The following is a 15,454-nucleotide window of genomic DNA, read 5'->3' on the forward strand; positions in this document are numbered from 1 at the left end:
CCCTAGCAATCTCCAATTGTGTTGGATGATTTTCTTCACTTTATTTGCTCTTGGGTCAAACGTTAAAATGCAAGTAAGGGGCGTGTTCACATCCTTCTCTTTTGGTGTTAAAAGGGTTTCTCTAGGATTGTACCATGCCCTCTTCAGTGCAACTTTAACAAGTTTCTTTGGGTATCCACGTGAAACCAATTTTTCTTTCAATATGTTTGCATGAGAAAAGTAATCCTCCCTATTGGTACAATTCCTCCGTATGCGGAGGAATTGGCCATAGGGTACATTTTCTTTTAATGTGCGTGGGTGATTACTTGAAAAGTGCAACAATGTATTGCGGTCTGTTGGCTTAGTGTATAGGCTCACTATCAGTTTCCCTCCCCCCTATGTCATCAGGAACTGGGTCTAGAGTTTATAGAGGATCATATATCTAGTGCTCCCTTGTTTCTATGGGAAAAGATGTGGCTCCCAGAAGAGTTAACGTTCTCTTTTGAAGTAATAACAGATTGCAAACATTTGGCTCATACCCAAAAAATACCAAGGCTTCGCTTTGTGAATGATACTTATCATGAGATAGGACTGGGGCATTATTATAATAACCCAGGAAACAGTCCATTATATACTAGTGTCATTATTTTTTAGGGCCAATTCGCTCCATCTTGTACAATACAACATGGGCTCAATACAGTTTCCCCTTGCCCAGCAGCAATACTATTTAACTTTTACTACAAATTTAAAAAACAGATTTTATTTAACTAGATTTTGTTCACGCACTGTGCACTTTTTATTGGTATTTCCACGCCAAAGTGGGTGGATTGAGAAGTTTGTACCTTGTCCGTGGGACAATTTAACGGGTCAAAGCACACACCTTATTTTGCACTGTATATGAAATGCCAAGGAGAAAATTGTTATTTCCATTATTAACCCATTCCGTGCTTGTGTCGGCCATTGGCCACCGCAAGCACTACCTCGCTGGTGCTGCGCACGTCCGTTGGCTGACGCAGCCCCGCCCTCTCACCAATTCTCCCGCACTGCAGGAGAATTAGCGCCGCGGTTAAGCGGTTACGGAAAATCCACCCCTGCACATACACACATATGTTGATAGTTTACATTTTCTGCACTCACTGGCTGCCCCTGACATGGGGATTATTGTAGCCAATTAAATAAAGTTTCTTTGGCTATCATAAAATGTGACCAAGGAAGAGCCCCTGCATAATGCTTGGTTCTCATAATATGCTTTATAAACATCACAGGACCTGACCTCTGTAGAACGAATGTCCTTATATTTTCATGACTCACTGGGAGTTTCTCAACAACTTTTGACTTCTCCACAGGTACAGCTAACTGCCAGTGACCTGTTGGTCCAAGTATTCAATTTAAATAGAACATAACATACACACATAAGAGTGTCTTTAAACCTTCAAATACATGTGTGTAACAGAAAAAATCTGAGAAAAGGCCAGAAAGCACCTCATTGAGGCATACCCAGGGAGCTGCTGAATGGTACTCGCCAGCATGCCCACGTTACCATCATAGGTTGCTTTCATGACCACACTGAAAAAGAGATGGTGTGTACTGAAATTCCTTAGAGGTGGGAAATCAGGAAAGATGTACAAAGAATAAATCAAAAAATTTGGCAAATACTTCTGAGAATACTAGTTCGCTCAGTGCCCACTGGTCCCCAACCATGAAAAGAGTATTATTATTCTCACAATTAAAATGGGGTACCACTCACATGCAGAACATACTTTATTCGATGCCATGAGTGTCCTCAGGTTAAAAGAAAGGCATGTATATGGCCCACTTTCAAACAAGAAAGACCAACATGTTTCTTTGCCAGCCTGTTTTCAGCAACTTCATCAGGGCTGCAAACCACCTCTTTAAAGGATTGCGAGCCAGACGGTTGCGTATCTGCTTCAAGACTGCAATCGTTAGGGTCAACCGCGTCCTCGGGCAGCTTCAACTTCTGTGCTCCATCCCGATCCGTACACAGACTGGTGGTTTCCCCATCAGCCCTGATGAAGTAGCCAAAAACAGGCTGGTAACAAAACATGTTGGCCAATTTGGATGGGTGGACATGTAGCTGTTTTTTTTTTACTGCCTGTCACTTCCAGGCATACAAAAGAAATAATTCTCCCCACCCCATGGGAAATGATTCACATGGAGGGGTGTTGTTTTATATTCAAAAAGAAATCCCACCATAATCTTCTTTTTTTTTTTAAAATAAAGAAAAAATGATTTGGTCATGTTGCCAGTGCCCTGTATCAAACATCGAAAGACTTTGACATAAACTAATTGGAGTGTGGTTCCTGCCAATGCGTTATGAATGACCACCAGCTTGGTGGACATTTATGAATCTGTAGAGTGGTAACTCCACCCGGGTGATAGGCAAATTTACTTGTCTACCACCCGGTATACTGTCCATTGGAATATAAATCAGGCCAAAGTTTTGATTGCTTTCCTAAAGGCAGCTCTTTTAGGTTCTGCACTGAGGGTCAATTGTAAAGAATTCCATAGTTTTGCTGCGGCAATACAGAAGGACCTATCTCCAAACGTAGCTGTTTTGGCTCAAGGCAAGCAAACAATAACTGTTTTTTTAGCACAAGAACCTATTTGGAGCAAAATGTATATATTTGGATGTCATTAACTGTTGTGATGTAAAATATGAAGGACAACTGTGCTAGCTTTAAAATATATTCTGGATCAGCTAGGCAGCCAATGAAGAGATCTCAAAATGCGCAAAACTAATTTATGACAGACTTTGACCAGGTTAACGTCTTTGGCCAGGTTAAGGTCACTTACATAATTCAGCCTAAACTGATACAAAACATTTACCGAGGGCACATGCCAGTTTCCTCTAATGAATACAATATAAATGATGCACAAGTGTTTGTTGTGAGTCAAGTGAGAGATTCACATGAAGGTAAATTCCCAGGTTTTGCATAACTGTTACGGGAGAGGGAATGGGTACATAGATTTAGCGCTGCATAATAAGGAGTGAGTAAACCCCACCTTAGTCTTTTGGGGATTTTCCTAAGAAAATGGGTGGAATTCCACCGGGGTGAGAGAGCAAGGCGGACAGACAACATTTTTGCATTCTCTGAGGAGAGGCACCCTCTAGTTCTAGACAGGGCAAATATGAATGTTGCACCATATTTCACTTTTTTTATTCAGCTAGCCACCTTGCTGCGCTGCATGAAATTGAAAGGGCAGGAAAGTACCATATTTAACAATATATGGCCCATTCAGATCCTAACGCCACATCAGGTACCCTTCTGTCATGGTGCAATGAAACCTACATTGTAGGCTGGATTATTTCTCCACCTTCCTTCACAAAAACAATCCTCAGAGGCATTTTCCTATTTCTAAGTGTGCTGCAGAATAAAAATAGAAAAGGAAAAAAGAAGAGAAATAATATTTTTATTGTGATCCTGGTGCGGTGTTGGATTGTGATGCATCCCCAGGTCGACCACTCATGGTAAATATAGGGTGAATGCATGGGAGCGTCCCTGCTCATCCAGGGTACACCTCCGTGGGGCAGAGTAACGCAAGGCAGCAATCCGCAGACCCATGCAAGGTAGCCTTGTGTGACTTGATAGATCTGACATGAGTGGCACAGGGGTGATGCAAAACCCTGATGAATCAGACCCTTGGTGTCACATGCATACGGATAGAACAGTGCACATAGAGGGTGGAGACTAGCGGCTGGTGTTCAAATGCTGGGCATATTTACAATTAAATATGTGGCACCACAATCACGCTTACATCCTAAAGAACTCCGGTATGCTGTTTTCATTGGTTGAAACCAACTCACATGGCACACATTCATCATCAAAGAAATTCCAAAAGAATTCTTGTATAATGATGTAAAGTGATAAGAGCTTAATATGTGTTTGCATCCATTTTATGTTCATGTCTTTCCCTTGTGTTCTTACAATTTCACTATACACAATCTAATCATTTTTCATATTATTATAAGTAATATATAAAGAAGAAATAAATACTCAATATTATATGGATAACCATTTCATAATATTATTAGGATGGGGTGGGCATAAGGGGTTAAAGGTATGTGGTTATGAGTGATAGGTTAAAATTAAGAAGCAAGCATGCAAGGGTTTAATGGTAAAAAGTTATGGTGAAGTGGCTTAAGGGTACACATTTCATTATAAGGGTAAGAGATTAAGTGCTGTTCAGCCTTTACATGGCAACAATTGGATTGCAGTTGGTACAGTTATACAGTTATAGTTATATCAAGTAAATACAACTCATCCCCTAGGGTAACTATACAAATGTTGCAGTGATATTGTCAATGCTATGATATGTTATATTGATTTGTATAGCGCTCTAATCATCTGAACGGGTATCCAGGTGCTTGTGAAGTTGTGATGGTGCGATGTCCCAAAGGTGTGTAAACAAAGAGGCACGCATTCAAGAAGTAAGAAGGAGGCTCTGATATTTTGAGGGAGGTTGTTTCATGTCTTGTTTGCAAAGTAGGATACTGAGCGACCTCCAGTTTTACTTTTGTGGATGTGGGAAATGTGTGCTAGGGAGAGGCAGGCATAATGTATATGTCTGGATGGCTGGTGAAAGTGTATGTTCTGGTCCTGTGTTGTGTGGGGCTTTGTGTGTGTGAGTGACACATTTTTAATTTGCTTGGTCTGTGAGTGGAAGGTTGAGTATGAGTCTTGCAGTGGTGTTCTGAATTCTGTGTAGGAGTTGTTTAGAAATGTTACCGTAGTCCAGCCTGCTAGTGATGAGTACTTGCATGACGTCCTTCTGGTGTTCTGAGGCCACCATTTGAAGATCGTTTACAATATGTATAACATGTGAAAGCAGGAGGTGCACACTGCATTGACTTGAGCCATTATTTTGAGCTTGCCATCTAGAATGAGACTTAGATTTATATTGTGGTCTGTGGGAGTTCTTCCTAGCTCCACGGGCCACAATGTGGAGTCCCATGGAGAGGTCTTGTTGCCAAAGGCAAGTACAAGTGTCTTGCTGGAGTTGAGTTGCAGGAAGTTGGATCACCATTGGTCTGTTACCATGGTCATGCAGTTGATGAATTTGGTCCTGGTGGTAAGTTGGGTGTCATCAGTGTAGGCGAAGGTGGTGATATCTTGAGATCTGATGATGTTGGCCAGTGGTGTCATGTATATGTTAACATGGGTGGGGCTAATGGACGATCCCTGTGGGACTCCACATATCAATCTCTCAATCTCAGCTGTGAAGAGTGGCAGTCAGACCCTTTTGGTGCTTTCTGTGAGGAAGTATTAGATCCTTCTGAGAACAGTTCCTTTTATGCCAGTCTCGTAGAGTCTTATGATGATGAGGGTGGTATGGTAAACAGTGTCGAAGGCCACCGAGAAGTTGAGTGGGATGAGGGCTGCTGTTTCTCCTCTCCATGATGATTTGAATGTTGTCAGTGGCCACGATAAGTGTGGTTTTGGTGCTGTGGTTCTTTCTTGGCCCCATACACCTGAGATCCACGCACAAAGGGATAAAAAGGAAAAAGAAACAAATGAATTAGCAATTTACAATCTGTGTATCATCAAGATAAAGAGATATGAACATTTAGTTATAAAGATACATTGAGATTCTCAGCTGTATTGCCTTCCTATGTTGTTTTTACTGTTTTTTGTCACTAGTATGAGAATGTACGATTTTGAGCGAATGATGTGGAATGAATGATGGATAAATTGCTAGCACTTTATAGTTCATATGTGGGGTTCATAACAAGTTTATCACTGTAATTAATGAATTTCTAACGCTGAAATATCTAATCTGTACTATGAAAAAAATATCAAAACATTTTTTCTTCCCTTTAAGCTATGAAAATGAAAATAAATAGAAAATTTAAGAATAATATGTCTGCCAGAATACTCTTTACTAGTGTTGCATCCTTGTGAAATGTCTAGATTTATTCAACTTTTTGAAAGCAAATAGGTCAGGTTAGAGGTATTTGTTTATAGTTGCTTTCTTCTCTCCTTCCTCTAGACCTAAAATCAAATTTGGGAGTACCCTTGTTGTATTTTTTTGGGTTGCTTGTTGATAGCCTTCTAAATTTCAATGGATGGATAGGGGAGCAAAGAGATAGGTTGAATGCTGCTAATTTGATCTACGCCTGTGGTGGACTTCTTGAGGATGGCATTGATTTCTCCCTGTTTCCATCCATAGTAAAAAGTGGCGGACATGAAAGCGGTGTAGGGTCAGGGTGCTGCTGGTTTGTGAGTGAGATCGGGTGTCCCCTATCATGGATAATCACAGCAATTGAAGCCAGAGGGATGCATTTTCTGGTGCTTGAGTAGATTTTCTACTCCACCAACAGCACAATCAAATTGAATGGCTGTGCACTCTTGCACACCACATGCTGCCGTTTGTGCTGATTTTTCAGCACTGTTCATGCAACGGGCATTGAATTGCAGCACAGACAGTGTGACATGCGTATTTCCACTCATTTGTGGAACTGCAGAGTTCTTATGTAACTCTATATTAAGACCACTGACTAATTGTCAGTGAAATTGCTCTCCCTCCCTGGCAGCTCCACCATTAACTGAGGCCTTCCCCTGAGCCCCTGCACTCTCGAGTGTTGGCATTTGAGGCCCTCCTCCACCCACAGGTTTCACCTGCACCTCATCCATTGTGGTCCAGTGGACCTCTGTCTCCATTCTCTTGCTCCACTTTTTCTCTCCTTTTTCACTTGTTTTTTTCCTCACTTCTATCTCCCCCTTCACTCTCCTTCTGGGTCTTTCCTACATTTTTTGTTGTTTTCCCCTCATTTCAAGCTCCCCCTTCACTCTCCTTCTGTGTCTTTCCTCCATTTGTCACTAATTTTTTATCCTCATCACAATCTCCCCCTTTCACTCTCCTGTGTCCTCTGGGTCTTTTCTCTACTCTTTCTTGTACTTTTGCTGCTTATTTGCACTTCTCTCTCTTTTTGCCTCTTTCCTTTTGCCTTTTTTAGCCCATTTTTTCATGCCGCTGCTGCTCCCGCGGCCCCTCCCCAAGCACGACCAGTGTGACCCGGCCAATCCAGCTCCCCTCCCCACCTCCCAGCCCTCCCCGACCCCTACTTAATGGCCGCACCACCGGGCGCCAAAGGCAAGCCCGTCTTAGCTCGTCCGCGACCCAACTGCGATCAGCGCCAGGAACCCTGGATCTCTGCATTGCCTACGCCAACACCCATGGACCCTTCAGCTGTCACCGCTGCCGGCACACCTGCAGCACCGCTAAGACCACTGACCCAGCGCAATCTGCCCGCAAGAACACAACGGAACCAAAGACCCTGCAATCCATCCTCCTCAACATCCGATCCCTCCACAAACACGCCACCAAAATCTGGGACCTCCTCAACAGCACTACCCCGGACATAGCATTCTTTACCAAAACCTGGACCAACACCACCTCAGGACCGGACATCGCCATCGCCATTCTCCAAGGATACAAGATCTCCAGTAAGGACAGCCCCACCCGCCCTGGAGGAGGAATCGCCATTGTCCACAAATCCACCCTCTGCCTGAGCACACTCCCCGATGAGCCCACAGACCTGATGGAACACCTTCACTTCAAGATACTGGCCAGCCCTACCCCCACCCTCCGAGGAACCCTCATCTACCGACCCCCTGGACCATGCGGACTTTTCGCCAACTTCATCACGGACTTCATCTCCCTGCATGTCATCGCGCCTATCAACTACACCCTAATGGGAGACCTCAACTTCCACCTCGACAACCAACTGGACCCCAGCACCACATCCCTCCTGGACAACCACCACAACATTGGACTCCGCCAGATCGTGGCTAAAACCTCGCACCCAGCAGGACCTGCCCTTGACCCCCTCTTCACAACAGGAAACTCCATCACCTTCAGCAAAACCAACGAACTTCCATGGACTGACCCTTGATGCATCCACTTCACCTTCAGAATACCCACCATCACAGACACTGGCACCTGCTCCCACGAAGAAACTGGACCAGATTCACTGATGACCAGCTAATCTTATCACTTAGCACCTCCACCCCAACCATCACGGAAAACGACGACGCCAACACCGCAGCCCGAACCCTAGCCCCTCAAGAAAAACAATAACACCCACGCCAAGAAAGCTAAATGGTTAACCACCGAACTTCGGTCGCTCCACACACCGCGAAGCTCCCTCCGTGACTGCCGGGACCCTTGACCCCCCGCTGCTGCCTCGCACAGCCGTGTGCCTGCTTTGCCGTTCCGCCAGCTCTCTGCCGTTTATGCCCCGTTTTTGTACTCTGTTACTGTGCCTGTGCCCCTGATACTGTAAATTGTTGTCCCTTACTGTGCCTGTGCCCCTGATACTGTGCCCTTGTATTTTCGCCGCCCCAGTGTCCTTTTCCCCGTCCCCGCTCCCCGCCGCTGCTCCCCTGTGGCCCGCCCCTTTTTTCCTTGTAACCCGCCCATTGGCCACCCCGCTTCCGCCTCCCAGCTGCTCCTCCCTCCCACTTCACCATTTATGGAGGGCGCCGCGTGGGAGCGCAGCGGACGAGTGCAGCGGATGCGCCAAAGGCAAGCCCGTCTGCGCCCGTCCGCGCCTGGCTCGCGCCCAGCGCCAGGACCCCTGGCCCCCGACGATTCCAGCCCACCCGCCGGACCTACGACGCGGCAACCATCTACGCACTCAACACTGGCCGTATCACCGGTTGCCACCGAGCAGCCCCAGGACGCACCCACGGACCCTTCACCGGCCAATCCTGCAAGTTCTCCTGCATCCGGACCTGCACCGCATCCGCCAAGCCGAGCACCAGCAGCAACCACCTGAAGTGCATCTTGCTCAACACCCGCTCCGTCCACAGACACGCCGTGGAACTCTGGAACCTCCTCGACACCACATCACCTAACGTTGCCTTCCTCAAGGAAACCTGGATGAACGCCTCCTCAGCGCCCGACATCGCCATCGCCATCCCGGATGGATACAAGATCACCCGGAGGGACCGCCTCAACCAGACAGGAGGAGGCATTGCCATCGTCCACAAGGACACCATCCGCATCACGACCAGCTCCGACGACACCCTCACAGCCGCCGAACACCTACACTTCCAGATACACACCGACCCAAGGACCACCCTCAGAGGCACCCTCATCTACAGACCCCTGGGACCACGCACACAATTCAGCGAAGACATCGCCGATTTCATCAGCCCGCACGCCCTCCCCTCCGCTGACTACATCCTCCTCGGGGACCTCAACTTCCACCTGGAGAACAACAACGACCGCAACACCACCACCCTGCTCGACAACCTCACCAACCTCGGACTCAAGCAACTGGTGACCACCCCCACCCTCCTCGCCGGCCACACGCTCAACCCCATCTTCTCCTCCTGCAAGGACATCGCCTTCAGCCACGCCACCGGACTCCACTGGACGGACCACAGCTCCGTCCACTTCAGCTTCAGAAGGACCACGATCCACCACTGCCCACAACAGGTCCCTCGCAGATGCTGGAACAAGATCACAGCCGACCAGCTCGCCACATCCCTGAGCCAGAACCCTCCCGCCAGCTCAACGAACCCCAACCAAGCCGCCAACAATCTCACGAGGTGGATCAGCAACAGCGCAGACGACCTCGCCCCACTGAAGACCCCCCACGCCAGACTCGGCACCAAAAAAGCATCATGGTTTACAGACGAACTCAAGAGCTCCAAGAAGAACTGCCGAGCCCTCGAGAAAGCCTGGCGCAGAGACCCAACTTCAGACAACATGACCACCCTCAAGCTCGCCACTCGAAAATACCACCAGCTGATCCACGCCACCAAGAAAAAGGCATTCAAGGAACGACTTGACAACAACGCCCACAACAGCAAGGAACTCTTGAACATCGTCAAAGCGCTCTCGAACCCGAGCGCCCCGGGGACAATGACATCACCCCATCGCAAGAACTCGCTTGCCTCGTTCTTCCACAACAAGATCGCAGACATACACAACAGCTTCAGCACACAACCGACGCACCTTACGACCACACCTACGCCCCCCACCACCACCATCCGTGCCTGGACCCCGGTCAACACCGAAGACACCATCCGCACGATGAACTCCATCCACTCCGGATCTCCAACCAACCCCTGCCCTCACCACGTCTTCAACAAGGCCGACTCCGTCATCGCACCACACCTGCGGTACATCATCAACGCCTCCTTCGACACTGCCACCTTCCCAGAGAGCTGGAAGCTCGCCGAACTCAGCGCCCTACTGAAGAAACCATCAGCGGACCCCACCGAACTCAAAAACTACCGACCCATCTCGCTCCTTCCTTTCCCTGCCAAAGTCATTGAGAAGACCGTCAACAGACAGCTGGCCATCTTCCTCGAGACAAATGGATCCCTCGACCACTCACAGTCTGGCTTCCGGGCCAACCACAGCACCGAGACCACCCTCATCGCAGCCACCGACGACATCAGATCCCTGCTCGACTACGGAGAAACAGCGGCCCTAATCCTCCTAGACCTCTCCGTGGCGTTCGACACGGTCTGCCACCGCACCCTAGTACAACGCCTCAGCAACATCGGGATCCAAGAGAAGGCACTCGAGTGGATCATCTCCTTCCTCACCGGGAGAACCCAGAGAGTCCGCCTCCCCCGTTCAGATCCGAGGCCACCGAAGTCATCTGCCGCGTACCCCAAGGATCATCACTCAGCCCCACGCTGTTCAACATCTATATGAGCCCCCTTGCGGCCATCGCACGCCAACACAACCTCAACATCATCTCCCACGCCGACGACACCCAGCTGATCCTCTCCCTCACCAACGACCCCGCCACCACCAGAACCAACCTACACGAAGGGATGAAAGACGTAGCCGAGTGGATGAGGAACAGCCGCCTGAAACTGAACTCAGATAAGACGGAAGTCCTCATCCTGGGATCTTCGCCCTCCGCCTGGGACGACTCCTGGTGGCCCCCTGCCCTGGGCAGCGCACCCAAAACAACAGACCACACACGCAACCTGGGCTTCATCCTGGACTCCTCCCTCTGCATGACCAGACAAGTCAACGCCGTCTCCTCGTCATGCTTCAACATCCTCCGCATGCTACGTAAGATCTTCCGGTGGATCCCCACCGAAACCAGGAAGACGGTCACCCAGGCCCTCGTCACCAGCCATCTGGACTACGGCAAATCCCTCTATGCCGGAACCACAGCCAAACTTCAGAAGAGACTCCAACGCATCCAGAAAGCCTCGGCACGCCTCATCCTGGAAATCCCCTGACACAGCCACATCTCCGAACACCTGAGAAACCTGCACTGGCTTCTCGTCAGCAAGAGAATCACGTTCCGACTCCTCACCCACGCACACAAAGCTCTCCACAACCAAGGCCCAAGATATCTCTACGACCGCCTGACCTTCTACACCCCCACCCGCCAGCTATGATCGACCAGCCACGCCCTCGCCGCCGTACCCCGCATCCGAAGAGCCACAACGGGAGGAAGATCCTTCTCCTACCTGGCTGCCAAGACGTGGAACTCCCTCCCCATCCACCTCCGCCTGACCCAAGACCACCTCTCCTTCAGGAAGCAACTCAAGACCTGGCTGTTCGAGCGGTAGCGGACACCCTTCCCCCAGCGCCTTGGGACCCTACGGGTGAGTAGCGCGCTATACAAATGTTTTGATTGATTGAAAAATGTTTTTTTGATTGATTGATTGACTTCGGGAGTCCAGACGCACTTGCCGCCGCCTCGGAAAGGGCTGTAGGAACACCAAATCCACAGAAGACCACAACAATTTCAGAGCCACCACCAACTCATCAGAAAAACAAGAAAAACAGCGATTGAAGACAGAATCTTTACTCATGCACACAACAACAAAGAACTCTTCAACATCATTAAGGAGTTCGCCCAACCCACCAGTGAGTCCACCAACATCCCTCCCTCACAAGGCCTATGCGACAAAGTCAGCAACTTTTTCCACTACAAAATCACTTTGACGAAGACAACCAACACACTGAACCCTCACCGACCACCCCCGACACCCTAAAGCCAGCGATCGACAACTGGACAGCCCTCAGCACCGAAGCCACATTGAAGACAGCGAAGTCAATCAACTCCGAGGCCACCATAGACCCCTTCCCCTCCATATTTTCAACAGAGCCGCCGACACCATCACACCCATGTTCTGCCACACCATCAACCACTCCCTGGCAACCGCATCATTCCCTGATGACTGGAAACATGCTGAGATCAACCCCCTCCTGAAGAAACCGTTGGGGATCCCATTGACCTCAAAAACTACAGACCCAACTTCCTGCTCCCGTTCCCAGCGAAAGTAATTGAGAAAACCATCCACAGCCAACTCATCACATTCATCGAAGTGCACAACATCCTCGATTCCTTCCAATCCGGCTTCAGAAAAAACCACAGTACAGAAAACACCCTCCTTGCTGCTACAGATGACATCCGTACCTTACTGGACAAAGTAGAAACAGCAGCCCTCAGGCTCCTCGACCTCTAAGCGGTGTTTGACACAGTCTCTCACCGCACCCTAATACGCAGGCTCCAAGATGCAGGGATCCAAGACAAGGCCCTCGACTATATCTGCTCCTTCCTCTCTGGCAGAACGCAGCGGGTCAGACTCCCCCATTCCTCTCATACCCTACACTTGCCACATGCGGAGGTCCCCAAGGGTCCTCCCTCAGCCCTACACTCTTCAACGTCTACATGGCTTCGCTCGCCCCCATTGTCATAACCTACAGACTCAACATTGTGTCGTATGCAGATGACACCCAACTCATCTTCTCCCTCTCCAACGAACCCATCACTGCCAGACTCAACTTTCGAGAAGGCATGGAAGCCGTCACTAAACAGATGAAAAACAGCTACATACATCTAAACACCAACAAAACAGAGTACTCATCATGGGCCCGAACCCAGATGCCTGGAACAACACCTGGTGGCCTCCCGCCCTCGGAAGACCACCCACCCCAACGGACCACGCATGCAACCTGGGAATCATCCTGGACTCAGAGCTCAAAATGGACCACCAGACCAACTCTGTCTCGTCCTCCTGCTTTCACACCCTCTGCTTCCTACGTAAGACCTTCAAATTGATCCCGCTCAAACACACAAAGACCATCACTCACACCCTGGTCACCAGTAGGCTCAACTACGGCAACGCACTCTATGCCGGAATAAACAAAAACCTCATCCGCAAGCTACAGAACATCAAAAACGCCACCGCAAGACCTCAAGGTCCTCAAACAGCCAAGCCACTGACACACGCTCACAAGGCCCTTCACAACACTAGACCAGCATACCTGAACAGCCGACTCAAATTCCACTCGCCCCAAAGGACCCTACGATCAGCCCAGCTCTCCTAAGCCGTGGTCTCCCATACCAGAAAGACCAGATCGGGAGTCCGCTCCTTCTCCTTCCGCACAGTCAGAGCCTGGAACGACCTTCTGCTCTACCTCAGACAGATAACATCGCTACCCATCTTTGCAAGAAACCTCAAAACCTGGCTCTTCGACAGACCCCCTCCTTTGAAGGACTGGAACCTGCAACCCCCCCCACACCCTCATTGCCTTGAGACCCTTACGGGTGAGTAGTCTTGCTTAACAAACACCTGATTTGATTTGAATTCCATGGAATCCTGCAGAGTGAACCTCTGTGACTTCAACCTTCCCCTGTATATGACTGGGTAGTGTAGGGATAACAATGACTATTCTAACTCCAGGCAGTGCAACAGTAGGGTAAGTGTTGGATAATGTAGGGGTTAACAATTACTATTCTAGCTGCAATGGTATGCGTTGTAATGGTATGCGTTGTAATGCCTGCATTGTAGTTACATGCGAGTTATAAACTGAAATAATGATCACAGGAAGCCTGGAAAATAATGTATTAGTAAGCACAAACATCATTCAGAATGCTTATGTATGTGTGCACATGTATGTGGTGCATGTGTATGTGGTGCATGTGTGTCTATATGGAGCACTTGCTATCAAGACTGGACCAGTCACAATTTTGTTTAATGTCTGTGTCATACAAACCCCATATGGGTGAGAGCCACATTCACTATAGGGACCTCCTACAGCCTTGTATGTTTAAATTATTTTACATTGGAGTGTTTCAAATGCTTTAATCTTGAAACATTTACTGTACACCTTAGCACAACATACCAGGGTGTCAATGTGTGTGTGGAGTTATTATTATAAAGTTGCACTTTGTGCAAATTGATGGCTAGTGTATATATATATATATATATATATATATATATATATATATATATATATATATATATATATATATATCCCATTTGCAAACATATTGTTTATATGCATACAAACTGGTTTTGAAAAATTGCCGTAACTTGTGAGAAAACAACACGTTTTAATCAATACTAAAATAAAAAATAAATGTTTGTATTTCATTTTTAGAGACACATGGACTGAGAAACAAAATATGTTAAGAAGAAAAATCAAAGATGTTCTTAAATATGATCCCAGCAAATGTAACCCCTTGTCACCCACCATCCTGCCTCAGGCTGACTGTCTGATTTTGCCTCATTCTTTGGAGGCTCACGTGGCAAATGAAGAAGAATTCTGCTGTGCTTTAAGAAATGTCTCATCACTGTTAAAAAATGGAGGGTACTTAATACTGATTGCGTGCCTCAATACCACTTTTTACATGAATGGGAGCTTTAAGTTTCCGCATATATGTATGGATGAGAGTTTTATAAGGAAAGCGCTAGGGGATGCTGACTATGTCATCAAGGAGCTGCAGGTGTTTCCCAGGTCAGTTAATCAATTGTATGATGTGATAGATTACAGTAGTGTAATACTTGTTCATGCTCAAAAAGAAATACCTGTTAAATGTACTTATGGATCCTAATTTGTAGACAAAATGAGGATTAGCTGGTCCCTGTGCTCAATCAAATGTGTTCTTTCACTTCCTTTGTTGGCCCCATCACTTCTGACACCAGTGGTGCTCTGCTCTCTGCCTCGCCTCACAGCTTGACAACTGGACATTGCTTTTGCTGGGATTGTTTTCCCTTGGCTCTGTGAGGTTCTCATTCAATCAATATCCCCTTGTCCTTTACTGCAAGGTGAAATGTAGTCAATAACAACTGGTAGTAGTACTGATTGATATTGCATTTGATTCTGAATTGCAGCTAAAAAGGTTTATTCAATCTTACAATAAAATGATGGTCACTTTCTCAAATATTTTAAATGTTGCGTATTTTGTTCTTCAATGTTCTAACTTTTTGTGTGTGTCTATTAATGCCCATACATAGATGGTTCAGCTATATCGTGGATATTTTCCATTGAGGGATAGGATATAGCCCTCTTTTCACTTTTTATGAATTCCAAATATGTGTTTTATATTTAAATACAGCTATAAAAATACTAGTGAAATGTGTAATAATATTAATTCTAATGATATATTTTGGTACTTTGTAGTACACTATGTGATGTGTTGGAACCATCGAGTTCTGTGGTCTCATTTTAGTTT

General features: G+C 47.3%; 1 protein-coding gene across 1 annotated transcript in view; it reads left to right on the forward strand.

Moving 5' to 3' along the window:
* LOC144752107 (nicotinamide N-methyltransferase-like) overlaps positions 1-14,997 on the forward strand; it is a 71,373-nt gene extending 56,376 nt beyond the window's left edge. Inside the window, exon 3 of the mRNA XM_078640049.1 lies at positions 14,380-14,997. Coding sequence (XP_078496175.1) covers positions 14,380-14,833 — 454 coding nt within the window. The 3' untranslated portion in view covers positions 14,834-14,997. The remainder of the gene's footprint in view (positions 1-14,379) is intronic.
* The last annotated feature ends 457 nt before the right edge of the window (positions 14,998-15,454 follow it).

Source organism: Lissotriton helveticus, chromosome 4_2, assembly GCF_964261635.1.
Source record: "Lissotriton helveticus chromosome 4_2, aLisHel1.1, whole genome shotgun sequence".
NCBI classification, from domain to species: Eukaryota; Metazoa; Chordata; class Amphibia; order Caudata; family Salamandridae; genus Lissotriton; species Lissotriton helveticus.